At 48.0% G+C, this 23,723-nt stretch overlaps 11 protein-coding genes across 11 annotated transcripts; 4 read left to right on the top strand and 7 right to left on the bottom strand.

The window, feature by feature from the left end:
• Positions 1 to 34: 34 nt before the first annotated feature.
• Positions 35 to 2,217, bottom strand: BT62DRAFT_996214 (uncharacterized protein). Its single transcript, XM_043190572.1, has 8 exons — positions 1,602 to 2,217; positions 1,521 to 1,555; positions 1,408 to 1,471; positions 1,239 to 1,358; positions 1,083 to 1,180; positions 934 to 1,029; positions 788 to 879; positions 35 to 713 (listed from the first exon to the last, which is right to left on the bottom strand). The coding sequence occupies exons 1-8, from the start codon at positions 1,816 to 1,818 to the stop codon at positions 344 to 346; spliced, it is 1,092 nt and encodes a 363-aa protein (XP_043036561.1). The 5' UTR covers positions 1,819 to 2,217; the 3' UTR covers positions 35 to 343.
• On the top strand, positions 1,902 to 2,760 carry BT62DRAFT_1009662 (uncharacterized protein; the record flags this gene model as incomplete). Its single annotated transcript, XM_043177577.1, has 3 exons — positions 1,902 to 2,089; positions 2,141 to 2,375; positions 2,425 to 2,760. The coding sequence occupies 3 exons, from the start codon at positions 1,902 to 1,904 to the stop codon at positions 2,758 to 2,760; spliced, it is 759 nt and encodes a 252-aa protein (XP_043036560.1).
• A 65-nt stretch (positions 2,761 to 2,825) lies between these two features.
• BT62DRAFT_347562 (uncharacterized protein) lies at positions 2,826 to 5,228 on the bottom strand. The gene is made up of 2 exons (XM_043180589.1): positions 2,938 to 5,228; positions 2,826 to 2,886 (listed from the first exon to the last, which is right to left on the bottom strand). The coding sequence occupies exon 1, from the start codon at positions 4,815 to 4,817 to the stop codon at positions 2,943 to 2,945; it is 1,875 nt and encodes a 624-aa protein (XP_043036559.1). The 5' UTR covers positions 4,818 to 5,228; the 3' UTR covers positions 2,826 to 2,886; positions 2,938 to 2,942.
• Positions 5,025 to 7,426, bottom strand: BT62DRAFT_347685 (Pkinase-domain-containing protein). The gene is made up of 8 exons (XM_043180591.1): positions 7,373 to 7,426; positions 7,167 to 7,325; positions 7,090 to 7,107; positions 6,551 to 7,024; positions 6,144 to 6,497; positions 5,933 to 6,091; positions 5,478 to 5,877; positions 5,025 to 5,423 (listed from the first exon to the last, which is right to left on the bottom strand). Exons 3-8 carry the CDS (start codon positions 7,096 to 7,098, stop codon positions 5,233 to 5,235), a joined length of 1,587 nt encoding a protein of 528 aa, XP_043036558.1. The 5' UTR covers positions 7,099 to 7,107; positions 7,167 to 7,325; positions 7,373 to 7,426; the 3' UTR covers positions 5,025 to 5,232.
• A 1,227-nt stretch (positions 7,427 to 8,653) lies between these two features.
• On the top strand, positions 8,654 to 10,291 carry BT62DRAFT_972821 (Clavaminate synthase-like protein). Its single transcript, XM_043189089.1, has 8 exons — positions 8,654 to 8,926; positions 8,979 to 9,180; positions 9,236 to 9,324; positions 9,375 to 9,426; positions 9,478 to 9,495; positions 9,553 to 9,716; positions 9,775 to 9,847; positions 9,943 to 10,291. Exons 1-8 carry the CDS (start codon positions 8,674 to 8,676, stop codon positions 10,127 to 10,129), a joined length of 1,038 nt encoding a protein of 345 aa, XP_043036557.1. The 5' UTR covers positions 8,654 to 8,673; the 3' UTR covers positions 10,130 to 10,291.
• A 75-nt stretch (positions 10,292 to 10,366) lies between these two features.
• On the bottom strand, positions 10,367 to 12,554 carry BT62DRAFT_347383 (uncharacterized protein). The gene is made up of 20 exons (XM_043180588.1): positions 12,351 to 12,554; positions 12,236 to 12,291; positions 12,166 to 12,179; positions 12,081 to 12,109; positions 12,011 to 12,020; positions 11,901 to 11,960; positions 11,839 to 11,848; positions 11,761 to 11,778; positions 11,683 to 11,708; positions 11,607 to 11,632; positions 11,518 to 11,549; positions 11,445 to 11,469; positions 11,372 to 11,383; positions 11,299 to 11,314; positions 11,202 to 11,247; positions 11,051 to 11,154; positions 10,913 to 11,000; positions 10,807 to 10,864; positions 10,480 to 10,756; positions 10,367 to 10,426 (listed from the first exon to the last, which is right to left on the bottom strand). The coding sequence occupies exons 1-19, from the start codon at positions 12,451 to 12,453 to the stop codon at positions 10,722 to 10,724; spliced, it is 768 nt and encodes a 255-aa protein (XP_043036556.1). The 5' UTR covers positions 12,454 to 12,554; the 3' UTR covers positions 10,367 to 10,426; positions 10,480 to 10,721.
• A 1-nt stretch (position 12,555) lies between these two features.
• Positions 12,556 to 15,103, bottom strand: BT62DRAFT_347374 (uncharacterized protein). The gene is made up of 6 exons (XM_043180587.1): positions 14,972 to 15,103; positions 14,267 to 14,923; positions 14,067 to 14,219; positions 13,116 to 14,011; positions 13,000 to 13,062; positions 12,556 to 12,919 (listed from the first exon to the last, which is right to left on the bottom strand). The coding sequence occupies exons 1-6, from the start codon at positions 15,029 to 15,031 to the stop codon at positions 12,844 to 12,846; spliced, it is 1,905 nt and encodes a 634-aa protein (XP_043036555.1). The 5' UTR covers positions 15,032 to 15,103; the 3' UTR covers positions 12,556 to 12,843.
• A 1,964-nt stretch (positions 15,104 to 17,067) lies between these two features.
• BT62DRAFT_904268 (ribosomal protein S19e) lies at positions 17,068 to 17,659 on the bottom strand (the record flags this gene model as incomplete). Its single annotated transcript, XM_043183557.1, has 3 exons — positions 17,068 to 17,381; positions 17,436 to 17,578; positions 17,637 to 17,659. 3 exons carry the CDS (start codon positions 17,657 to 17,659, stop codon positions 17,068 to 17,070), a joined length of 480 nt encoding a protein of 159 aa, XP_043036554.1.
• Positions 17,660 to 18,431: 772 nt separating this feature from the next.
• On the top strand, positions 18,432 to 19,826 carry BT62DRAFT_982220 (uncharacterized protein; the record flags this gene model as incomplete). Its single annotated transcript, XM_043189662.1, has 1 exon — positions 18,432 to 19,826. The coding sequence occupies one exon, from the start codon at positions 18,432 to 18,434 to the stop codon at positions 19,824 to 19,826; it is 1,395 nt and encodes a 464-aa protein (XP_043036553.1).
• A 356-nt stretch (positions 19,827 to 20,182) lies between these two features.
• Positions 20,183 to 21,084, top strand: BT62DRAFT_347174 (uncharacterized protein). Its single transcript, XM_043180586.1, has 3 exons — positions 20,183 to 20,457; positions 20,510 to 20,972; positions 21,021 to 21,084. The coding sequence occupies exons 1-2, from the start codon at positions 20,367 to 20,369 to the stop codon at positions 20,881 to 20,883; spliced, it is 465 nt and encodes a 154-aa protein (XP_043036552.1). The 5' UTR covers positions 20,183 to 20,366; the 3' UTR covers positions 20,884 to 20,972; positions 21,021 to 21,084.
• Positions 21,085 to 22,110: 1,026 nt separating this feature from the next.
• BT62DRAFT_1078785 (uncharacterized protein) lies at positions 22,111 to 22,622 on the bottom strand (the record flags this gene model as incomplete). Its single annotated transcript, XM_043179421.1, has 2 exons — positions 22,111 to 22,454; positions 22,511 to 22,622. 2 exons carry the CDS (start codon positions 22,620 to 22,622, stop codon positions 22,303 to 22,305), a joined length of 264 nt encoding a protein of 87 aa, XP_043036551.1. The 3' UTR covers positions 22,111 to 22,302.
• Between the last annotated feature and the right edge of the window lie 1,101 nt (positions 22,623 to 23,723).

The raw sequence follows: 23,723 nt of genomic DNA, 5'->3' as shown, positions 1-23,723 counted from the left end.
ATGGACAATCAGGTCTTCGACGACAGGAACGAACCTATACAAAAATGACCGTCTTCTTGATGGTGCATAACGGTCAGTAATAATGAGGCGAGCAGACATAGAGAAGGTGAAAATGTGGATCCTTTGATTTTCTGCCGCTTTTATGTGCTGGTCGCTTCAAGTATATCTTCGGCATTTTCTACAGTCAAGACGGATAAGTTAAATCGCGGGGCGTTACACAATTAACAAATAATCGAGCAGAATACACGTAGCTGAAGCAAAGCAGATGACAGCAAAATAGCATGTACTAGATAAAAAAAAATGGATCCACCCATCTTATTGTTCTCTTCTCCCTAGTATACGCTTACTTGGCGTGAGCATGCATATCATATCCAACCTCCCTATCGACCGTGATTTTTACTCCAACATTGCCGTCATCCTTAACGGCGGGAGTTTGGGAGTTGATCAAGGACTCTTTATTTTCTTTGACACTGGACCTGTTGTCGCTGTCGGTCCATTCTCCCTCGGGTTTAGTACGCAGTTCATCCAAGGTATACGTGTGAGGGGCGCGTGAAATGTTCGTGGGAACACCGGATCGCGTAGAGATAACATGCGTAGTCCGCGATGATGTGTGAGTTGTGGAACCCATGACAAAGGTGCCTCCCTGGTGGAGTGTTCCCCGAACATTAAGAATAATGCGTAGAGTCATGGAGGTGGTTAGTACAGCGGCCATGCTGGAGATAAATGTAATGAATAAAACCGAGAAAACAGAAATTATTGGAAACCGCATTATAGCCGTTGACTTTACCTCGTAATAATTGTTTTGACGGGATCATTCTCACCAGTGGGCTTCATGATGAACAAGAAGAGCATGTTGGTCATATTGACGATCCAAATGGCCTGTATAGAGCGTCAATTATACGGAGTTCAAGATAAGAGCCTGGGAACACATACACCATACAGGTTAAGACCATCACGGAGCATCAACCGCCACGGGCTAAGTGGTTTCGCCTGTAGTGATTTCACCGAGCGTAACAAAGCCAACGCCAACTGATACAGGTTCAATTGATGACATCGAGGAAAGCAAAAGCGCTCAAGCTCACAGAGACGGTGTAGAGAAGCGTTGGAAAGACCCAGTAGATTCCAACCCAGTTGTGCTTGATACCAGCAATACAACCTTGACCTGGTTCAAGAGGGACGGCTAATAGGACATGTCAATTAAAAGACCAAGGGATGTCGATGAATATCACTCCGCTTACCGCGGTAGAAACCGCAGCACACGGCGGTTACGATGACTTGCATGGCAAACAGGGCTCCCATTCCAAAGAGCACGGCGCGACTCTTCTCATAGATGGCCTGGATCCGGAGGACATGGACAGCTGGGCACACACTCAATAATTCTGCTGATGATAGCAACCATGTGGGTACCTGAAGCGGCGGCGAGAAGTATAGCAGTGCAGATGGGCTCAAAGAGGTAGAATTTTTCACAGGACTAGCAGAGGCATCAATATACCGCGATTTGGACGGCAACCGAATCTCACGGATGTAGAGAAATTGGTATCGAAGAAAGCAACGCCTGGCCGAAGATGAGATATGAAAAGTGTAGAACGAAGAGTACTAACCGACAATAGTAAATTCAATAGGCATGAATAGGCGCATGAAATGGAAAAGAATTTTGAGGACCGGCCATTCTGGTGTTCGGAAGAGCTTCCACGTTCTGGGTGACAAGACGAGAGTGTCCCAAGCGGCGACGGTGAGTGTACAGACGAAGAAATACTTGTGAGCACTGAGGTGAGGCGGGAGGTCGAGGGAGGCAGGTAGATCCAGGGAGGAGGACATGATGGCGATGAAGCAAGAAGGATGAGGGCGAGCTTTGTTTATATCGACGATGATGTCGGACTGATGCCGACTTAGGGGTCTTCATGCCTTTTTTGGATGACGGCCAAATTTGGACTGTCTCCTTTCTCGTCCGTCCACTGGGGCTCCTTTGCTATATGGCCTCATCATCGCAGGCTACAGAGCCTACCGCGGCGAGCAGCAGCAGCAGCAGCGGTGGCGGCGGCGGCGGCGGCGGTACTGCGGGACAGGACACGTCGAGCAGCCTCTATCTGTCAGTGATCAAGGCGCCTACCTCTTCCATGTTTTGATCAACTATTTTCAGATTTACTTTCCTTGCCACACTGTTCCTGCTGCTGATAATATCTTCCTCCATTATTTTGCGGACCTTTGTGATGCGACGACGCTTACAGCGGCATATGGAAGAAGCAATGGCTCAGGGAGTCATTCTCGCCCCCCACAATCAAGGTTCTAGGAAGAAACGGCTGGGGAGGAAACCAAAAATGTATGAAGCCTGGATTGTCCCCGGTCACGGTGCTGATACCTGGGAGGATATGATGGTGAAGTATATATCACATTCGTTTCATCAGTATCTCATCATTATTATAGCCTCTTTCTGCCCAACCTATAAGGCGGCTCAAGCCTTCCAGCGATCCGGTCGTTGCAGACAGGTTGGCTCGTGAACACGCTATGGATGCTCGCCTCAGGCATTTCGTCCGGTGGGACTTCCGGGAACCTGACACACGGTTACCGGAACCAGAGGTGCCAAAAGTCTACGTGATAGACTCGCAAAACCCCATTCTTCAGGTATCTGTCTTAATCGCCATGCCTTCTCCCAGATATCCTTCTTGCAGTTCCTACGACGATGAAATACCTGAGATTGTTGTCGGTGTCGCCCGGCGACCATATATACTTGAAGCAGATGCAGAGCAGACCCCTTGTTGACGTGATTGATACCCTTCTTGTCTGTACCATGACCCTACTTTATATCCCTACTAAATTACCTGTACCTGCCTCTATATTTATCATCTTGGTCCGGGAACGAACCATATGCACCCATGTCAGTCTCACCTGCACACGAAACAATCAGCCCATATCAATCAGTCAGCGGATCCAACGTACCATCTCTAGTCGTCAATATCTATCTCGTCATCGCCTATTTCGAGCAGTGGATCCAACTCCTCCTCTGAATCCGACGGCTCAAAGAATTCAAACTCCTCGAGGTGGCTAGACAGCCATTTTTTATCTTTCTCCTCGACATCATCTCTCTCACTCATCAGAACTTTGGAGATTGGTGCATCAGCCCGTTTCCGTGCCTCGACAAATGATCTCATCTTCTTCCCACTGATCCCCGTGGTCGTGACAGTGTGCAGATTTGGACACAGGACTTTCTGTCCCGATTCCTTGGTCCCATAAGCAGAATCCAACAGCGCGTCGAAAAACTGTTCCTCCTCTTCACCAAAAGCGTTGAGATTAATGGACCGCAAGTTTCCCAACTGCAATAGCAATGCTGCCTGACACTGGCGATCGCATGGCAGTCCTCCTATTTTCAGGTGCTCCAGACCCTCCAATAATGATTTCTTCTGCCCTGCCTGAGGCCGGAGAAGGACTTTTACGAATTCGGTATAATCCGCCGAATCAAAGTCCAACGCCAGGTGCTGAACATTGGGAACGAATAATATAGGAAGAAGGCTTTGGATGTATTCGGGCTCATGGTGCGCGAGTACCAGGTCATGTAGTGACGGTATTGATATGAGATCTGTTCCCCGCTGTTCTGATGGCCCGGCAGGACCCGAAAGACAAAGAGAAAGCGTATGGAGCTCCGGGCTGGCGTGCACGAAACAGGCAAAAGTTTCCATCGACGGTCGCACATCATTAGCATGGTACGCCAGCTCAACGTCACGTAGATCCTTCAGAAATGAAAGCGACGCGACCCAATCGATATGAACACCCCACAAAGCCAGATCTTTGAGTTTCGGAATATTTCCCTGGAACAGAAGCAGGGGCTCTCTGAATTCTGTGGGTCTGAAGACGTCGTAGTCTTCACAGTCCTCGTAATGGTAGAGCTGTAGGGCTTCTAGGATAGGTGCACCAGCACAGACCGCCAGCCGCTTCATGACGGTATAAATGGACTCGTACTCGCTGACAGAGACTTCTAATAGCCGCCACCGCCCGACATGGGGAAGCAAGAGGTCGAAAATAGGCCCCAAGTCATCTGTAGACAGACAAGGAGGGGCGTGTACAAAGTCTGGCGCGTCGAATGCAACAACCTGTGCTGAACCGCTATCCTGGACATCATACATGACATCGTCCTCGTCCTCGTCCTGGTCCCCTTCCGTCCCCTCCCAGTCATCTGGTGTCGTGCAATCGATAACGATATCCAGAGGAAGACCCTTGGAACGTTCTATCCAAGCCTTAGATTTTTCAATGGGGGTACCATACGAGAACCCGAGTGTTGTCCAAAGGGATGGCTCCTCGATGGCTGCCTCTCGCCACCACCGGCACACGTGCGACACGAGCACCTGGAAAGGTAGCTCCGGCCTATCCTCCTCATCCTCCTTGTCTTCCTCGTCTGTCTCAGTCGGTTCCTCGGACTGTTTGCGTTTGCCTTTACCCTTCTGTGGCGACCCCATCTTCAAGTCTTCATCGTCCGACTCGCTACTCCATCCCTCCGTCAAGTCAATCCCATCCTGGAACCCGTCATCTTCATCAAGGTCTCCGTCCTGCTCGTACTCTTCCTGCATCTTCATGCCCAGGTAAAAGATGTGGGCTAACAGCTCATTGGGTAGATCGTTGATAGGGCACCCTTGGGGTGGAACGAAGGGGTTGTTGGCAAGCATCGAAGAGGTTACTCGTTCCACGGCATCTTTTGGTGTCATCCCAGGGTTTTCGCGCATGTACTGGGCGACACCTGCTTCTAGATCCTGCTCGAATTGTTTTTGGTGCGGGTTAATAGGCGCCATCACCAGCCGGCTATATGGGCTGCAGACTGGTGGTGGCATTAGCGTGAAGGAGATCGAGAGTGCACCAAGACGCGGTCAGCGTGAAAATATTTTGTTTGCCCGTGTCTTCCCCCGGTCCGGTAGATGCCGGACATCGACAAACATAAAAGATAGCAGATAGCATTGTTAAATATACAGAGCATGCTACGACATTTGCAAGGATGACTGGGTCTCAGTGGGGAACATTGGATGGATGGATGGATGTGGGTTATGCTGAGGATGAAAGATGTATGTTTAAGAAGGATAAAAAAGAGCGGCACGAAGTAAAGTACAAAAATGCATAAATATAAAAAATATACGTGCTTTGACGATGACCCATAAAAAGACCAAGAACAGCTTAACCGGGCTATTGTTCCCTTTCTTTGTTAACGATTAGGCAGCGCAGTTCTTTTACCAGTCGCTACCGAGGAGTTAGTCAAACATTGGGGCTAAACAAACTAGGATGGTTTACCTGGGCATCCTCCTCCAAGAGACCTTCAGGAGGCTCTTTACCTTTGAGGTCCTTGGCAAACCTAATGCCGTACTCGAGTAGTTGCTTCATATAAAACGGGGTGATCACCGTTTCATCGTCACCAAGAAGGTCCACAATAGTAGGGGTCGGTGGCGCTATAGAAATTCAATCAGGACCTTGCAATGGTGGAAAGCATATGAATGACTCACGATCTTTCATGGCCAACCAATCTTGTTCTAAAAGCTGGGGGATTGACATCCGTTCCTTGGGATTCCGGTTTAGACAGGTCCGCATAGACAAAATGATATCCATCCGTATCCGCCGTTTGAGGTGTTCCAACTTTTTTGGCGGTGATCCGTGGCCCGGAGATGCCTTCGACGAAGGTACAGTCGGCGTCACATACAGAGGGAAATCAATCCGATGCGTCGCGTCGGGAATCGCCTTCATTTTCTGGTACACCGCTAAATGGTAAAAGGGTGGTTGACCATAGACCATTTGGTAAAGAATGCAACCCAGTGACCAGATGTCACTAGCGCGGCCAACCTTCAGCCTTCTCATACCATTTGGCACTTCAATAGCTTCGGGCGACATATAATTCACCGTCCCGATCTTGAGGGTTCACCATCATCAATGGTGTTATCAAAAATGATTGTAATCTGCTCACCTGATGATCCCGCTGAATGTTTGTCGTGTCATTGGCGATGGCATTCGCGATACCAAAGTCAATCAATTTCAGCTGTCCCTTCACAAGGACGAAGTTGGCTGGCTTCAGATCAGAATGCACGATTTTCTCCTCGTGAATGACATGGACAGCTTGGAGCATCTGGACGAATCGCATCAGCATATGCATGAAAAATGTACAAAAACGGACGAACTTGTTGCCAGTAGTACGCGACCCACACCATATCCAACCCTTGACTTTGTCTTTCACTCAATAGCCGGGCAAAATCGATTTCGCCACACTCCATCACCAGAAGCAGATGCCCTTTGCTTCCGCCGGGCCCAGCTTTGAGTTCACTGTCAATTAGGCCGATAATTCTAGAGTTGCCTTCGAGTCTCTTTAAGAGTGCAATCTCGTTCATATAACCTGACATGGTATCGGAATCAATCTTGTCCAACGACACGCGCTTGATAGCGTACAACTCGTTGGCATGGTTCATCACACGGTATACGCGAGAAGAGCCGCCTCTGCCAATCATATCTAGCCGTGCGTAGAGTTTCCTATTAACCTGGTCATAGAGTCAAGGAACAGGCGTAATGACAACACTGAAGCCAAACATACCACCAAATGCCGGTTCCCAGGTCCCATGGACGCCGCAGCGAGCTGCTGTTGCGAAAGCGAAGCCGAGATGGCTTGACTTGATCCTGACGATGTCACTTGTTTACTTGACTGCTGTCGTTGCTGCCGATACCGTTCCTTCTCTTTCTCTCGCTGATCATCGCCAGCATTACCATTTCGTAGATTCCCGCTGGTTGTGGGAGGTTCCGGAGCGGTGGGACTTTTTCGATGCTTAACATTTAATGACGCTGAAGCCGCAAGATTATTTGCAGAAGGAGAATGTTTCGGAGGAGGTACATCAACTGCTGTCGGTGAACCAGAATAGGCCTTGCTGCTCTTCAGAGTATCTGACTCTCTACGTCTATGAGTCGCATACGACGGCCGTTCACTGAGGTTGGTTACATGGGGAGAAGCATGTGTCGGTGACGGTGATTGTCGAGCTTGAGAAGGATGATACTGTTCTTTAAGTTGCTGTTCCTGGAGACGACCTGCGAAGGAAGGATAAGCTTTTAACGGTCTAATTGAATGTAATTGATACACACGTTCAGCATCCTGATACTCTGTCAGGTAGTTGTAGTTGTAAGTCTATAAGATCAGGAATGCAGACGCAATGACTCACGTTGGAATTCGGCACGTTGTTCCATCTCTTGCCTCTTCCGTTCTTCCATAGTCACTCGTCGAGGAAGAAGGCCCGTCTCTCTGTGGGGACCCAAATTGGTTCCTGGACGGGATAGTCGTGTTTGAGATTGTTGGGAGCTATGATAAGGTTCCTCTGACCCTACGACAGATCTGAGAAAATGCAAGATTGAAGCGTTAGGGATTTACCACTAAGACTTGCTGATCTCCGTGGCCTGGATTGACTGAGAAATAAACCTCCTTCTCGGGAAGGTGCGCTGCTGACAGGTTCTACCTGTGGTTCATCTTTACGAGATACTGACGCTCAACTTGACGAAGAGAGGGAATGTGAAAGAAGACAAACCTAAGTCACTACCATCGTCATGACCGTGGTCGCCAACTTGCTCGTAACCATAGGCCTCCTCGTCTGTGGATTGGTCCAGCTGCGATATCCTATCAATTACATGTCTTTTACCGGATCCCTTCATTATTCTCGAGTTCCTGGTCCCATTGGCAGAGTTTGAGGAAGAAACTCGTCGCCTCGATGATCCGAGATCGCCAGTGGGGCGTGTACCAGTTGAAAGGGAGGCATAGGCTGGACGCGATGGAGCGAGCGACCGAGCTGCCGGAGTACTGCCAACGGGGGCCCTTGCACTTGAGCCATACAGCTCCTCGACGCTCTGAAGGTCACTCCCACCTCGGCCAATGTTTTCCTTTTCATCCGGGTAGGAGAACATTTGCTGACCCTGAGAGTCGACGACGGTCGAGGACAACCTGGCCCGCAGCTCCTCTCCATTTCTCTTTTGCCGCGCCTCCTGCAGCTCGTCAGCGGCCCTACGCGAAAACAGGCGCTTTGGGCCACTGTTGGTGTTGGCTGAAGCAATGCTCATTGCGATGGCCGGTCCTGAGGCCACGCGTTGAAATGACCGAGCCATCGATGAAGCACCGTCTTTGTCAAGCTCCCGTTCAGACGCAAGCGGATTATGCCCATTGAGGATAGGAAACGCGCTTTCCGACCTCGTAAGGGAGCTTGGTCGGGGAGAGGTGAGTGACACTAAATCTGGATCCGATGGCCCGTGTGGCTCTAGGACATTGTTTGTCGAAGGTGATGACGCGACAGGCTCTGATAATGGTTCTTTCTCAAGAGGTGAGGTCGCGGGAGAATACTCCGCGCTTTGCCTGTGAGATTTTGGCGAGCCCTTTGATAAGCGCACGAAGTTGCCATCTTCGTCGTAAACGTAGTCGAAAGAAAGGTCGGCAAGGAAGGAGGAGTCGCTGGACTCGGTGGAGGCAGGCGAGGCAGAAGGTTCGTGTCTTTCTTGAGGAGGAGTCGATGCCATGACGGTTGCAAAAAAAGGACAACGCCAATGTTTTCAACAATGGTGCCGCATTGTCGAGCTCGTTGGAAAACACGATCACATGACGTTAAGTCTTAATTAATTAGTTATTTACTTTATGTCGATCAAGACGAATGATAGGATGATAAGGCCATCGACTTTTACTTCTCCCAAATGTCCCTTCCAATAATTGATATCCTGCCGTATCTCGAGGACGACCGTTCTACAGATAACGAGGCTCAACGAAGGGAGGTAGCCGCCAAGATCCATAATGCCTGTGTTGACTACGGATTTTTCTATCTCAATATATCGTCCTATGTTGATCCACAGGAACCCGAGGAGCTCATTGCTTTGGCACGGCAATTCTTTTCCCTTCCACAGGAAGAGAAGGATAAAATATCACTTAGGAACGAGGATCAAGCCAGAGGTGCGGAGGTCGTCCCTATATCGACATCATCGTAGAAGTGCCCGTTCCCCAGGTTATGCCAGATTGAAAGAGAATGTTACAAACGGCAAAGCTGATAACCACGAGGGCATTGATTGGTACCGCCCCGTCAAAAATCCAGACAAGACGAAGCCCCTTTGGGGGGAGAATCAATGGCCAACTGTGCCCACCTTCCGCGAGAAGTACGAGAGGTGGGTCAATAAGATGAAGATCTTAGGTGTGATTGTAATGAGGGCGTAAGTACATTCTCACTATCTTTGGTGTAAGAATGTAAAGTTAATATTAATTTAGCATGGCTGATGGCCTTAGCATGACTTCTGAAGAACGCGAGGACTTGAGTTGCCAAGTGGACGATAGCTTTTGGGTGATGCGTGCTATAGGTCATCTCATCTCTCTGGATCCTGTGATGTTTCTGACATTAATGTACCAGGCTATCCCCCTCTGCCTAACGATCACGATGGATTCTCCTGCGGTGCTCACAAGTTTGTACCTTGTGTTCTTCTCCATTGTATATTTATGAGCTTGTTTGGCAGGGACTATGGCTGCCTTACGTCCGTCTCATCTCCGATACTTTGAACTCAATATTCCTAATTCCCGATTCCACCCAGATTTCTGTATACGGATCCTACCCCTGCTGCTCTTCAAGTGTTCACACACAAAGTAGATGTCGGATCTGATGTTTCTGGTCTTCCTGCCGAACAAGGATCCCAACCGGGCTCATGGATAAACGCAAATCCCATCCCGGGCTGCGTGATCTGCAATATCGGAGAAAGTGAGATCCTTTGATGTTTAGGATGTTGCCTGACTAAAACCCTGAAACCTTGTGTCAGTGTGGGAAATCTGGACTAATGGCTTATACAAGTCCACACTACATCGCGTCGTCCACAGAAGTATGAATTACAGGTGAGTGGTCTAAGATTTCCATGATTTCACCCTTCAATAGTGAGCTATCAGGGTATCGTAAGTGACGATGCCTTTCGAGCCGCTATTGCTCTGAGTGACATTAGAATTCCGTTCTTCTTCGAGCCCAATTTCAATGCGCACGTAAAACCGCTAGCCGCCGCTTTGCGCATTCAGGCTGACAAGCCGAATCCAGATGGGAAGGAGTACAAGCCTGTCGTCTACGGCGACTTTCTGCTGAACAAAGTCGGGAACAATTTTTCGGACGGCAAGGAAAAGTATTAAATGGATATAAATAAGTGGAAAACTACATACATACAGTTTTATCTTTGTGGAAACTATAGGTGTATGTTCCAAGCCAGTTTAGTCTGCCATGGAGAACATATAAATCTACTCCGGCCGAATTGCAAGGGTCAAAAGGGATATAATATACTACAACACGCACCCAAGACGGAATTCTACCTTTGTTAACATTTCAAACTGCATAACCCTGCCCTCCTTTTGATACCTTGAAATGATCATTAGACAGTAACTCGTCGTAAGCAAAGGGAGGAGAATTACTTCGTCTATGTCGAAGGTTGTCTTCACCGAAATGATATTAGTGGTTCAAAGTCACTGATGGTCAAGGAACTTACCTCGTCGGAATCAAATGTGCTCTTCTTTACATTAATGTCCTGCTCTACGGTACGAGAGACCTCAATATTGATGAGAGGTTGAGCATCTGCGACATTGAAATGAACACCTGGCTTTCCGGAGCCACTGATGTTCGACTTGTGCTGGCCAATCGAACTGTCCTCATGGTTAATACCATGGCCATGGTATGCTTGCCGAGAGTTCAACCTGAAAGAATTTAGTTTATTGGTATCCTTTCCAAATGCTATACTGACAGTGATAGCAGACAGTTGATAAACACTAAAATAAGACGCTGTCAGATCGAGACCCTAGCATAAAGTATCACCCACGTTTGCTAGACATTAAATGAAAGGGAATCCAGATGACACGAGTAGGCGTTGCGATGAACTGCGTTATATGTTAGAAGCTGGCATCTCTCGAGGGAGATCAACGAACCACAACGAAATAAGTAATCTGCATCAATGTCGCGCTGCATCCTTGCGAGAAGAATACAGTGATCGTTTTGTTGAACCAGTCATCGCGCCTAGTACCCAATATGAACTTGACGTGGTGGAGAAAAAACAAAGCACTCACTGCGTATTTTCAGACCAATAAGCACCATGGGAGCATAGTCTGAGGGCAGTAAACGTTGTTAATCCGCAAACGAACACGGATGATTGCCCGATGGCGACGATTGCCTAGTACAATCAGGAAGCGGTCCGTAATCAAGCATCAAGAGACATACTTTACTCGGCGACGTTGCGAGTTGAGCAAACTCGGTATTGCGGACCCTATTTCACCTGAGTTCACATCTAAATGGGCTTAGTACGTGAAAAGCGTACATCATCGCAGTCATGGCTGATTTGGCAATCACATCATCAGGCCATCGTTGAACGCCAGTCCCGGAGAACTTACCAAGAGTAAGAGCTAGGCATCATCAAAGCAATGAGCCAAAGATCGAAAGATTAAGAAACACCGGAATCCTTACCAAATCCAACAAGACACAAAAGGGTCTAGAAAAGATGTGAAGCTTAGTGACAGATAGACAAGCGCCAACTTACAATGGTGGAGGTCAATGTTATGTTTTTACTCACTGCGCCCGTATGAAGTGAGTTGATAGCTCATGAGCATGTGGAGAAATCACACATACACTTCCATACTCGGGATGCATAGAATCTACCATACATGTTAGTACCAAAGCCTCAAATAATGATAGAACATCTAACAGTTGAACAATACAAATTAAAGCAGCCTAATCATTCTTGTCAGAAATAAGCATTATTAAGGACGAAACATCGCCATACCGCCACGGTGTTTTCGGCCTGCATTAGCGAGTATTCGTTTTCAGAAAAAAAATATCGGAGAGCAAATACCACACGTACGCAGAATGAACTGTTAGCATCAGTTAAGTAAATGATCTTGTAACAACTGCAAAAACACGTACATCGTAACGTCTACCATCGCTGATGCCAGAGGGAACGTCGTCACCAAGTAATAGTAAGCTCTACCCGTCCGTCAGTATCCTCGTAGCTCAAAGGAACTCCCAAGACCAACGTTTGTGAAACTGGGTGCACAAGCCGCGCATTAAGTGATCAAGCAGTTTTAGAGCAGTAAGGAGCTGTACTTAGAGCCGATGAAGCAGTATCGAGTACACTTCGTTAGAAAGATAAAGATAATTAGCGACACGACAATGACTCAAGTCAACGAACCATAGAAATGCCACCTGTGGCAAGCATCGTGAGCGGTCCCAGCCACAGGAGAAACACGTCAAAAACATACTATCGCCTTCATGACGAAAAGGTCTTTTGAATATCGAGAGAAGTAGACATAAGTTTCTGTTATCAAGTCCGAATCAGGACTTCAAAGTATATGACGAGATCGAAACAGAACTCACGAAAGAAAGTGAATCCATAGCCTATCATAGAGACTATGAAGCCTATATAAAGGACCCCAAACGTGTCGCCTATACTAGATTCCGCTGCTTCCGAGGTCGACATGATGAGAGAGGTCGAGAAACAAAAGGCGAATCTCCGGTTTTTCAGAAGACGTCTGTGCAAGAAAATTTGCAAACGAAAAAGGGAAAAAAGAGACGGAATTCTAGCCTGGTAATTTGCTACCTCCCTACAACCGGAACTAGTGTCGTGGCAGTCGGAGCTAACTGATGCGAATGAATCGTGAGGTACTTATAATATTGATGGTGATGTTCCGATCCAAGTATCAGGAAGTGGAAATCTTGTCCCACAAAAAATATTTTTCTGGCACCGCTCTGAAATTCGGCAACCTATCCGCAACAAATTGCGAGGCTAATGAGGGCACCTCGGGGGGAGAAGCACAGCTACGCATCCTTGGACTTAAAAGTCTGGTCCCTCGCAGACCCCACAGTCGGCCTAACGACCCGTAAAAACCCGCAAGGGCGACCTCGATTGGCATCGATTATGTAGTAATGACACCCACATGATTGCTCTAGAAATCAAGGAACGAAATGAATGTATATTAGTGTCATTTATTCGGCCTCTTCGTCAGACTCAAACAGGGACACAAACTCTTTGAACACCTTCATCCTATCACCGACTGTGCGCTCAATACGGCCATCGGCTATGTGATACCTATATGATGTTCTTGAGACCAAGCGGCTGCAAAGAAATTTGTAATCACTTACCGCATCACATGGCCCAACTTATCACGAAGTTCAGCCCATTCTTCATCAACGTCAACATCCAAGGCGGCGCCGTCTATGAACATGATCTTGTAATGGCCGCCTTGAGATACACGGGAACCCTGTCTGACACACCATCCCACAGAAGGTATGAATCGGGACTCGACTCTTGAGGTTTGAGAGGCGCAGCTTAAACCTTGCCGCATAGTATCATCGACCATCGCAAAGTTCGTCACTAGGCTGTCAAAAGGATTTTTTGATGGATCGAGATTTTCTTTTTCCTTAATATGCGTCGTTTTTTGGGCGCAGCGAGACACAGAAGTCGTAAGAGGAATTTTCGGCGGGCGTGGAGGAACAGCAAAACCTCTGTTGGTAGTCAAGGAAGAGGAAGAGGCCAAAGTCCGCGTATAATTTCCTTGTCGCGCAGTCGATCCTGTCCTTTCCAAGCGGTTCCCCTCGCTGCAAGAGACTCCCACAGCGTTCAGGCGGCGGCCACGCACAAGATCTCGCCTGCTTTGAGTTGTAATCAGCGACTCGCTCGCAAGACTTTCGTAGGTATCGCAAAGATGTAGGAATTTCGCCAGTAGATCCAGTCCTTTTCGCTCATCTTGGTCCAAATCTTCAAAATCCGAGGGTGGAATGGAGTAATCGAACCCTGCCGTTTGGAATGTCTCCTTCTTCCACTCTTTAGAGTGCGTATCAGACTTGCATACCGCTATTTCCATTGACCGAGTCTTTCGTGATAACCTGATTCGCATTCGGGCAGGATCAGCAACGTCGCCCTTGTTTGTTGTGTTCGCCTCTGAGAGAATAGCAGGTGAAAAGAAAAGAAGTTCGACATCTGCGACAGGTTCATTGGACATAAGAGTGTATTTTACGTCTGGATCATGCAAAACGAGCTATACAACCGTCACTAGTCAGAGATAACAGAGTTTCTAGCTTCGTTCGACCGACCTTCGGTGATCGTTGTTTGATTCTATCGATGAGTAGGCCGGCATCGTTATATTGTTTCCAGTACTTTTGGGGTAATTGATCAATATAGAATTCAGCAATAGGCTCCGCTAGACAACACGGAGTGCTCAAGTGAGGCGCACTGAAAACTTTGATCTTCCAATAGTGAGCATACAAGCTACTGAAAAAAGATAGATATCCACCTGTGTGCCGTCAGGACTGATGATAAGTACTTCGTCGCCAGCCATGCCTCTCCGCCTTTCTCCTTCTCTGAAATCAACAAGTAATGAACGAGAAGGAAGGATGGTCACTTGGCCATGGACCGTCTTATGAGATCTCTGATTGAGAATAGAGGTACTGAAGGCAGCTGGACGAGTCGTTCCAATAGAGATTGGGTTAGTATCTGTCGCTAACTTTTGAGGGTTGTGCATTGCTGGTTGGACGTTTGTGTCATTTTCTAGAGGTGAATGGTCCATTAGAATCATGTCCGAGCCGGGTTCACATAAGGGACGTAAGGCGCGTGTTGTTGAATAAGTTCTTGGTCGAGTCTGAGAACCAGAGAAGAGTTCGCATGCCTCCGATTCCAGCCGGGTCATGGAGGATACATTAGTACCAAATTTGCGGCTTGACGACGAGGCAGCTGGCGAATCACGAGAGAAAGTGGATGGCCGCGCAGGTAGAGGATCCGATACAATTCGCCGGGCGGGTTCCAAGTCATCTGGCATGGACTTTGTTAGAGTGATTTCGTTGCTGAGCAGTCTCCTGAGGTCAACGTTGCGTACTGAGCCCAGCGGTTTGCGGTTTCCTACGGGTAAGCGTATTTGTGCATACAGCGGGGTATCCTTTCTGTCTGGCGATGTCTTTGTCGAGTCAACTTGAGCGTAAGCTTTTGACACGAAGAAACATACATTTGTTGCCCTTTCCATGTCCGCGCTTTGGGAGAATATGTGTTTCGCCGGAAAAGTCATACTAAAATCGATATGTAGGGACGTCGCGTTGGGGTGTGTCGCTTGACAGTGTTGATGGTGGACAGATCCAAAATGATCCACGTGCGCTACTTCACCGACGATCTAAAAATAAATGGACTCCATGTACAAACTGAAGATCTCATGCATAGTTAGCTAATAAGGAACAGAATACTTTCAATACAAGCGATACATCTATCTATCCGTTGTAGGATTGCGGGTTCCCCCATAGGTCAAAAGTAGGAAATTTCCAAAGCCTGTAAAACACAAAGTCACCTCTCTTGTTCCGTTGATGCGGAGTATATAGTACCTTTGGTTCCACCGGCCAAGCACGTTACGGACCATCCACATAATGGATGCAGGCGCAGGCAGCTGAGGAAATTAACAATATCTAAAAGGGCACTGGGCGATATAAACACTTACCCATCGCGGTATCTGGCTGTAGTTATGGTTCGTGATTGTGAAAGGAAAGACAGTCAGTGGCCCTGCTTTCTTGACGTGTGCATTTTATATCTTTATCAGACAAGGTCAGCATCATACACGCCGTCGTTTATCACGCAGCAGGCACCTTCAGTTAACTTGTCCAACGTGGCGCGGTCGAACTAGTGCATTTTATCAGGCGTAATGGTAAGAATCTAAAGGAAATTTTTAAACGAGCTTTCTGCTACCGGGACGAACAAATTACCTCGTCCAAGAGGTGTTGAGCACAACTGTCTCCAAAGGCTCGAAGCGGGCCCCGGTTCGGAACCTTGTTGCATCATGCTTCTCCTTTGCCTGGACCATCATGCAGTACCCATTAAACTCGATCATCTGAGGCAGGAAGGCTTTGTGTTGCTCCTCATTGTTATGCATGTCCAGTTTTTGTTCCACGACAGGAAACACGACTTCCTCCTCCATGTCGTGGTATTCTTTAACCGCTTGAGTAATCTACAAACAGTCAAAAGCACTAAATAGACGAAAACTGCACGTACTTACTACAAGACAATAACCCATGAATGACGCCTCGTCCGCAGGCGTTGCCTTGGGCGCGTTGATCCAGGCAGAATTTAAATCCTCTGAGGTAGTAGTTATGTGTGACAGCCATGTCCCAGGAAAAGGACTCTGCGTAATCGCCCGGTTCGCCCACAATGGTAGGGACTTCACAGAGGGCATAGGGAGCTTCAGTTCTTGGTCAACCATGAAAGATAAGTCTGAGAACAGGCGCTGGTTTTATCCCTAGTAAGAGGCTCCGTCCACTTAGCTGAGTAATGTCAAGAGGCTATTGCAATATTTGAACTGGATGCACGCGATGTGACCCGTCAGCCTGATGCTGGATGAATTTGATCGTTAGGTCCAGGTCCCGCCCTTTCAGCATCGCCGGCAATACTGAAATCCTGATGGATTCTGCCAAAAGGATATGCAGAGCTCCGAGAACAAACACAAACCTAACATGTGTTTCAAATCTTGAACGCGGGAAGTCAAAGTGGTCACCATAGGCGGCGCGCAGGGCGCAGGGGTGCGAGATGGAACTGGCGAGTGCTGCCGAAAGAAATCAAAACGGCAAAATCACAACACATCGACATCAAATTCTAGATTTGCAAAACATATAGATGAGCAACAATTCATTCATACGCAGCAAGCTCCAGTCAAAGGACTTACGTTCAAGTCGCAATGTTAGTTCAAGTCTTTCGTGCATTCGTCGTCCAATTTTTCGCAAATACGGATCTGAACAGGCAGGGATAAATCAATCCTGTTCAAAGTCAAAGCTTTTGACATAAATTCTTCTTCTTGTCGGTTTGCTCACTGAATGCATTGCACTGTAAAGGAATTTTGCAGAGAAAAGCTTTCGAGGCAAGCATCTTATTCAAGCCATAAACTTCCAGGACTGGGATGCGCCTCCTGAAATTTAAATACCTTTTCGCGGCGCACCAGATACACGTTATCACTGAATCTAACAGAGAAAAGGAAAATATTTTTCAGTCGCATATGTCGCATACCAGAGTGGAAATATAAGATGCACAAGACCGTACGCGAAGGACAGGAAAGGGAGCGACAAGAATTCACTCATCGTCTTCCTCAGCTTCCTCCTCCTCCTCCTCTTCGTCCTCTTCCTCCTCACGAGCAGCTTCAACGACAGCAGTTGCAATCCGGTCTAAATCTCGCTGACCGTCCTGGCTTATCCTACGGCCGCCCCGCTCGGTTTGCTCCAGGACACCGATTTTCTCCAACGACTGGCAGATTTTCCGTTGCACAGAGGCGGATGCGTCTTCATGGTGTGATGGACGGTTTCCGCGCCTGTTACGGCCACCGTGAAGTTTTGCGAGGGCACCGATACCGACGTCCTTGCGAAGGTATATGTGACGGGCGACAGCAGCTAAATATTGCGATAATAAGTCTCTGGCCGTAGCTGGTATAACGCGTGGCGTACCTGCACGAACGTAGTACCAGTCGGGATCGTAGGGGGCAAGCTCCTTAAAGTGGCCAGTTTTGACGAGGTCAACCCATGTTGGAACCTCAAGTTTTCCAGATCGTTTTAGGTGGGAAGCATATGCGGCAATGAATGCCTCAGCACTGTGGACCAGTAAAATCATCAGTTTTTGCTGCTTGTAAAAGTGGAGAGCACACGCACCTGACATCTCTTACGCCCGGCATCTTATATCGAAGTCTTGATGTAGGTGAACGCGGAGGACGGCGAGCGCGACGATAACGACTTTCTCTGTGTATTACCCAAAGTACAGGCTGAGCCACGCGCTTTCGGCATATTCCGGTAACTGTACAGTTGTTGATGACCAAGGTTTGCAGGATTTTCCGGGCTAAATTAGGACTGATTTGGGCAAAATATAGACAACGATGGTATCTAGCTCATTTCAAGGTGAGGCTGTGGATGGTGACTGGATGTGCTTTCGTCTGTAATTTACCATGTCAACGTACTCTCTCCTCGTACTGTGTCCATCGTTTCCAATGCAATGTCCCTTTCTAGTGGTGCCATATCGACGCACACCTAGAACGGCGTGATGAATAGAATCGGGTCTGGCGGTAGTGGTGAATCTCCTATCTCAATTGGCGATAAATTCTAACTTTTTCGACATGCTCCTTTCTGACAGCTTGCATTGAAGACAGTCAATAGCGCAGCAAGTTCTGCTGTATGCAGTGCGTGAAGCTGTCGTACACGGAAAGCGGGGCTGGGTACAATGCACAGTTGTTGCTACTCCCATTACCTGGGCCTCCATGCAGTGCGAACAGCATCGCGTAGGATTTTGCAGACGCAATGCATATATATATCCGACGGTAGGCTGAGGTAAGGACTCGAATTTGATTCCGACTGCACGTGTTCAGAATGCCTTTGGGATTACACCATTTCAAGCTTTCATTAGAGCGACAACTGGCCCGCTGTCTAGCAAGCATGACGATCTCAGCACCTCCTATGACGGTGGTGAAGACTCGCGTTATTGACACAGCGGTGACCAACCGTTCGTTGCTGGGTTCACCGATTGCCCAACTTCCACCAGAGCTGCTCATCGAGGTGTTTACCCTATGTGCCGTGGCCGACGCGCTGTCGCCACTCGCCTTGGGCAGCGTCTGTCGATTCTGGAAGGAGGTCGTCGATTTCTCACCTCGAATATGGCAGGTCATCACCTTGGACGACAGAGTCGGCTCTGTTGCGTTTGCGCAACGACAAGCCAGCCTTTGGTTAGCGCGCTCAGCTCCCCTTCCTTTCGACGTCAACCTCCATGCGTCCTCCCCAGATGTATTGTTCCCTCTTCTCTCCCCATGCCTTCCCGAAATTCGTCGTTGGCACTGTTTCACGCTCTCAGGTCACCGCCAGGAATCAGTCAGTCTAACTGATCTGGATATCAAATCCATGGACCGCCTGTACATCGTTATTCGTTCGGACGACGGAGATTTCGAAGTTACAGAGCTACCTCGGACTACCTTCCTGGAGCATTCGCCTATGTGGCCGGGCGACGCGGTTATGAATGTATGGATGACAGGTCTGCCCCCATCTCGTTCCTTGTTGCCTCTTCATTTCACGACAATCACTATCGTCGATACGTCCTTCCAAATCCACCTTACAGCGTCGGCCATCCTCAACTTCCTGGGTGCCTGTCCCGAGCTTCGCACTCTGGATTTTGAGGCGTATATTTATTCCGATGAGCGAGACAGCCTACCGTCGCCTACGGTCTCACTTCCACATCTTTCATCTCTGTCTTTAAAGTCAACCAGCCTTACCCGAGCTATCCTATCAGCTATCAATGCTCCCAATCTCAGCGAACTATATCTGTCTTACCTAAACGTGGATTTTAACATCCTGATAGAGGGATATGACAATGGAGATAGCGAAGATGAGGCCAACGATTTCTCCCGATCACCATCTAGTGATCATGCAACTGGGATGGGTCTTCGAAAGCTCATCTCACGCTGTAATCCGCCCATCAGAATTTTGGAAATGGACTACAGCGATATGCGGACGAAGGATTTTTTGTACGTCTTCGACCGCCTCACCACACTCGAGGACTTTGTTATCGTGGCATCAGATATGTCAGATACTGTCATCAGACATCTTCGCCCTTTCTGGGCCAACAATCACACAGAGATGCAGGTTCGCTTGCCACTGCTACAACGCCTCGTCCTCCTCCATTGTCACAGACTGACCGGTGATATCTTGGTCGATGTCATAAACTCTCGTGTCCAGTATACGGACAGCCTTTCATCGCCTGCTATTCTGTCCGAAGTGACGGTGTCTGAATGTGAAGGATTCACGGACCGACATGCGCAACTTCTCAGAAAGGAGCTTGGGAACCGGTTTAAAGACGAATAAAGTTCATTAGTAAGTAGCCATACTGTTACACGACTGCCTCCACATTCACGGCTCTATCTAGGATATCTGTATATATGTTTTCGTGCCTGTATGCCGTTATGTCCGTCATGTGCTTGCTTTTCCGACATTCTTCTGAAGTTCACCCTTGGAAGCCTTCAGTCTAGTACCAAAGCTATGGAGGATAACAAAACTTCGATCTTGCCCATCTGTAATTGCCACCACTGTCCTTTGTTCCACTGCCTTAGTGAAATAGGTCTTTCATCGTGCCTTGACTGCCGTTTGTACGTCTCAACGCCTTTCAGTCGACAAGGATACCCAGCAACAAACACTTCCCACCCCCATTTCCAGCACCTTCATCGGGCCGATTACCTTCTCTGGGCAAGACACATCCATCTGCCGCTGGGTTTCTTTTTCACACATCGCACCTGCCTTTCCCGACAATGTCCTACCTGGCATGTCCATGACGAGATTGTTCGAAGAGCTGTGGCGCAGTAGCGCCGATGGTTTTTATTGGAGCGTCAGGATGATCCCGAGGAAGACATGCCAGCAGAAGTTATCGACAGAATGTCTCTTTCTCCACATTCCCAGTCGCTATCGACATATTTCAATGACCTAGGGGAAATTATAGCAGGTGAATCGCACAAAATCGTAATTGCTTGCATCGATTGACTCATGTCGTTTAGACAATTACTCATCGCCTGCAGCTAGCGGCAATCGACAGGGATTGCCTTCCGGCAGTGAAACCCCCACGTACGAGGTCCTTGTCTTCAGAGAAGCGTCTGAGGTAGCGCGTCCCTTCCACGACGTGCTTAGTAGGGATGGACCTTTGCCAACTGGTCTCGATGAGAATGGTGCCATTGATTCCCTGACTAAGCAGTTTACAAACAGGGAATCAATTTGTGCTCCTGGGTTTACAATATGTGATCCACGTTCGATACAGGCCTTTCATCCGACAGTAGTTCCACATGAACCTCATGCTTCTCTTCCCGAGCAACACTGCCGTGTGCATAATCTCGGCATCGATGCGGTGAATCCTTGTCGACATAACAAGCCTTGAAGACTATCTTGCGTTGCATGCTCCTTATGAACTGGAGTTCGACGATCAGCCTGACGTAGCGGAGAATCTCAATGCCGCCTCTGATGAAGGTAAGCCTGATGAACCCTTTCTGAGGGGTATTTTACCAACTCGATTAGTCGAAGCCGAAGTGGTAAACATGGATCCTTTGGATTCTATAGCAGCTGTGAAGAAGAAGGGGTGAGCGAAAGCGAAATCGAGAGCCCGCGCCAAAAAGCGAAAGCGAAGGACTATCCTACCGCACAAGGAAAACTGAGATGACACAAAGAGAACGTGCCGGACATCCTTGAAGAGCCGACGAAAGATCCTTTGGGATGGATACGGGACCTGCCACCGATGAAGCTACCTCTGGCCTCGGGAGATACCAAGGAAAGCATGACAAAACAGGTTGGAGACGAAGCTGAGACAAATAAATGCTCAAATACACCCCTACCTAAGAACAAAGCGGAATGGATGAAGACGATTATGAAGACAGCGTACTGCAATATTGCCCGAAACCTCCATACAAGCCAAAGCGCAATTGATCATTCTATGCCATCCCTGCTCCCGGTGGAGGCACTACGTAACGGTTGCGTGGAATTCTGAATAAGTATTTCTGGTTTCTTCTGTTTTTGAGTATCTAAAAGCTTTCCATTGTGCGTAGTAGCAAGTAATAAAGTTGATTGTCGCATAAATGAATGTTTACGAGCGTCAGCCTTCAATGTCTGTTCGGCCCGAAAGGCCGACAACTTCGATGGGAGACACCTACAGCCGTCTAGTAACTATCCTGTGTATGAGGCAAGCTGTCGGTATAGCTTGCTACATAGAAAGCTCTGCTACACTGGTCAATTCTACTCCTCGGTACGAACGATCCTACTAGTGCCCCACAACTGTGACTGCCTGAGGTCCGACAATCCTGTCCTTACTTTCTCCGTTTCTTCAGGTTCTCCTAATAGGGCCCAGAATGCGACATCTTATGCTTTGACTTGTAGTAGTGAGACTACTTTATGCTTCTTCAGTCCACAAATTATTGAAGCTTGAAGTCCTAGACAGCTTAACCACGGACTTGCGAAACCCTTCCTGTCTCTGGAGTCAGTTTATCAAATGTTCAGTCATCTTCATTACTAGCTATAAACCTCTATGAGTTCTTCAAACATACCGCCAGCTCTTTGCCTTCATCTTGCTTCAGGACGAAACTTATGACGAGCGTCTTGGATGTTACATCTATGTATGTCATTGAAACGTTGTTTATATACAGATGCGTCAATTGCATGGTCTGCTACAATGTCATGGAACGGATGATAGCTTGTATGAAGAAGCAGGAACGAAAGAGCGGAGGATGTAAGTGTGATTCATATGACTGATTTTGTCACTCAGCATAGGCCTACTAATGCTTCTGGATTTTCAACAGCTGGAATCGGGTCAGAATGAACAGACACAAAAGACAGCGGATCTCTCATATGCAGAGGACGTCCTGAACGAAATCACCAAACCGAGGACAGTACCCAGTACAGTCAATAATTGCGGGTTAACCGCCAAAGAGTGTGGTGTTTTAATGGATACAAACGTCACCACTGTACAAAAACAAACGTTAAAACGACGAAAAACGGGTGCATGACCACAGACTTACTGGTTGCTACGGCGGTAAAAAACAACACCTCCGGCCAGATGTCATTGATCACGGTCGCATTAAACTTCTTCAACGTCCACTTGCCTCGAAGGACGGGGTTATAGGCAACCATGGCGAAGTGAAGCCTTTTTGAGGGTCGACCAACGAGGGTTCAAGGAGAGGAAAGGGGAAACACAAGAATGACAAGGGTCCCGAAATGAGGAAAGGGACGAAACATTAATTCTGGCATCATTTATATATGTGAGAACTTTCCCGTGGACGCCCATCTACGATGATCAGGGTAACTAGTGCGTGATGGGTCGGTTGACGATGATACTCCGGCTGCCTTGTCATGGAAGACACTTACGCGTCTTGAATGCATCAAAACGAAAAAAACCTGCATGTCGAGGTAGTCAATTTTCAAACAGGGCTGACTGGATTTTGTGGTGAAACTAATAACGAAGGGTTAGGACGAGGGGGATCACATGCCCCGCACACTGCGTGTCATAGCGGATGTTGATCAAAATTCGACGCCGCTCATTGACAACTGCTGTCCCTTGAACGGACGATGAACATTGTTGTACAGCTACAAGGGCCCTACATGGAGAGAGCACAGCTATTGCATGCGCTTATGAAAACTGAGGTGAAGCATGATTAGTGGCTTTGTCGTGGCCGGATGAAAAGTATCTCGACGTTGTCCGCTATTGACTCCCCGAGAGAACGTTCTCGATATTTTTAATGCGTGATACATCACATCGTTGGTCAACATTTCAATGGGAGGGATATTTTGCACATTGCAGGCAGTGTGGTATTATGAGCTGTATGCATGATTTGGGAAAGCATCCAAGAGCCTCAGATCGCACGACAGTGTAACCTTTGATAACTCGTCCCTTGCCTAGTCGGAGGGTAGCATGTAGTGTTGAAAACATCTAGTTGAGGCTGGCGGAAGTAACCAACACAACTGTCATACCGACACGGCTATGAAAGCTTTTGAGGGATCGATCAGCAGCATTAAGAGAAGGCACCTCAAATCAGCAGTTCCCGTTCTGATTACTGAAGACCCTGAGTGGGACTTCATGACATTAAAATAGCGTGCACTGGTACACAAAGTGGACTCGTATCGCGTTTTCTGGGCAACAGATAGTCGTAAGTCGTAAGTCGACCTACAGGAGCAAGTGGAGCACTCACAGCAACAGTACCTAAACTACGGTTCGATGACTTGAGTGCTCGGTAT

Source organism: Guyanagaster necrorhizus (genome assembly GCF_019112545.1).
Source record: "Guyanagaster necrorhizus MCA 3950 unplaced genomic scaffold BT62scaffold_25, whole genome shotgun sequence".
In the NCBI taxonomy this organism is placed as follows: domain Eukaryota; kingdom Fungi; phylum Basidiomycota; class Agaricomycetes; order Agaricales; family Physalacriaceae; genus Guyanagaster; species Guyanagaster necrorhizus.
This window is presented reverse-complemented; position numbering and strand designations above follow the sequence as displayed.

What these genes read in the sequence shown, in the direction of transcription:
- BT62DRAFT_996214 (XM_043190572.1), bottom strand. Translation starts at nt 1,818, where the DNA reads ATGTCCTCCTCCCTGGATCTACCTGCCTCCCTCGACCTCCCGCCTCAC. An exon ending in CGCTTCTCTACACCGTCTCT is followed by an intron (nt 1,030 to 1,082) that starts GTGAGCTTGAGC and finishes AACCTGTATCAG; the next exon opens with TTGGCGTTGGCTTTGTTACG. An exon ending in ATGGTCTTAACCTGTATGGT is followed by an intron (nt 880 to 933) that starts GTATGTGTTCCC and finishes CGCTCTATACAG; the next exon opens with GCCATTTGGATCGTCAATAT.
- BT62DRAFT_347562 (XM_043180589.1), bottom strand. Translation starts at nt 4,817, where the DNA reads ATGCCACCACCAGTCTGCAGCCCATATAGCCGGCTGGTGATGGCGCCT.
- BT62DRAFT_347685 (XM_043180591.1), bottom strand. An exon ending in CTGGGAACCGGCATTTGGTG is followed by an intron (nt 6,498 to 6,550) that starts GTATGTTTGGCT and finishes CTCTATGACCAG; the next exon opens with GTTAATAGGAAACTCTACGC. An exon ending in TCGCGTACTACTGGCAACAA is followed by an intron (nt 6,092 to 6,143) that starts GTTCGTCCGTTT and finishes CGATTCGTCCAG; the next exon opens with ATGCTCCAAGCTGTCCATGT.
- BT62DRAFT_972821 (XM_043189089.1), top strand. Translation starts at nt 8,674, where the DNA reads ATGTCCCTTCCAATAATTGATATCCTGCCGTATCTCGAGGACGACCGT. An exon ending in GGTGTGATTGTAATGAGGGC is followed by an intron (nt 9,181 to 9,235) that starts GTAAGTACATTC and finishes ATATTAATTTAG; the next exon opens with CATGGCTGATGGCCTTAGCA. An exon ending in CACAGAAGTATGAATTACAG is followed by an intron (nt 9,848 to 9,942) that starts GTGAGTGGTCTA and finishes TATTGCTCTGAG; the next exon opens with TGACATTAGAATTCCGTTCT.
- BT62DRAFT_347383 (XM_043180588.1), bottom strand. Translation starts at nt 12,453, where the DNA reads ATGTCGACCTCGGAAGCAGCGGAATCTAGTATAGGCGACACGTTTGGG. An exon ending in TTAATTTGTATTGTTCAACT is followed by an intron (nt 11,633 to 11,682) that starts GTTAGATGTTCT and finishes CATGTATGGTAG; the next exon opens with ATTCTATGCATCCCGAGTAT. An exon ending in AGATTACTTATTTCGTTGTG is followed by an intron (nt 10,865 to 10,912) that starts GTTCGTTGATCT and finishes CATATAACGCAG; the next exon opens with TTCATCGCAACGCCTACTCG.
- BT62DRAFT_347374 (XM_043180587.1), bottom strand. Translation starts at nt 15,031, where the DNA reads ATGACTTTTCCGGCGAAACACATATTCTCCCAAAGCGCGGACATGGAA. An exon ending in TCAGTCCTGACGGCACACAG is followed by an intron (nt 14,220 to 14,266) that starts GTGGATATCTAT and finishes CACTATTGGAAG; the next exon opens with ATCAAAGTTTTCAGTGCGCC. An exon ending in AAGTTGGGCCATGTGATGCG is followed by an intron (nt 13,063 to 13,115) that starts GTAAGTGATTAC and finishes AACATCATATAG; the next exon opens with GTATCACATAGCCGATGGCC.
- BT62DRAFT_347174 (XM_043180586.1), top strand. Translation starts at nt 20,367, where the DNA reads ATGCCAGCAGAAGTTATCGACAGAATGTCTCTTTCTCCACATTCCCAG. An exon ending in CCTAGGGGAAATTATAGCAG is followed by an intron (nt 20,458 to 20,509) that starts GTGAATCGCACA and finishes CATGTCGTTTAG; the next exon opens with ACAATTACTCATCGCCTGCA.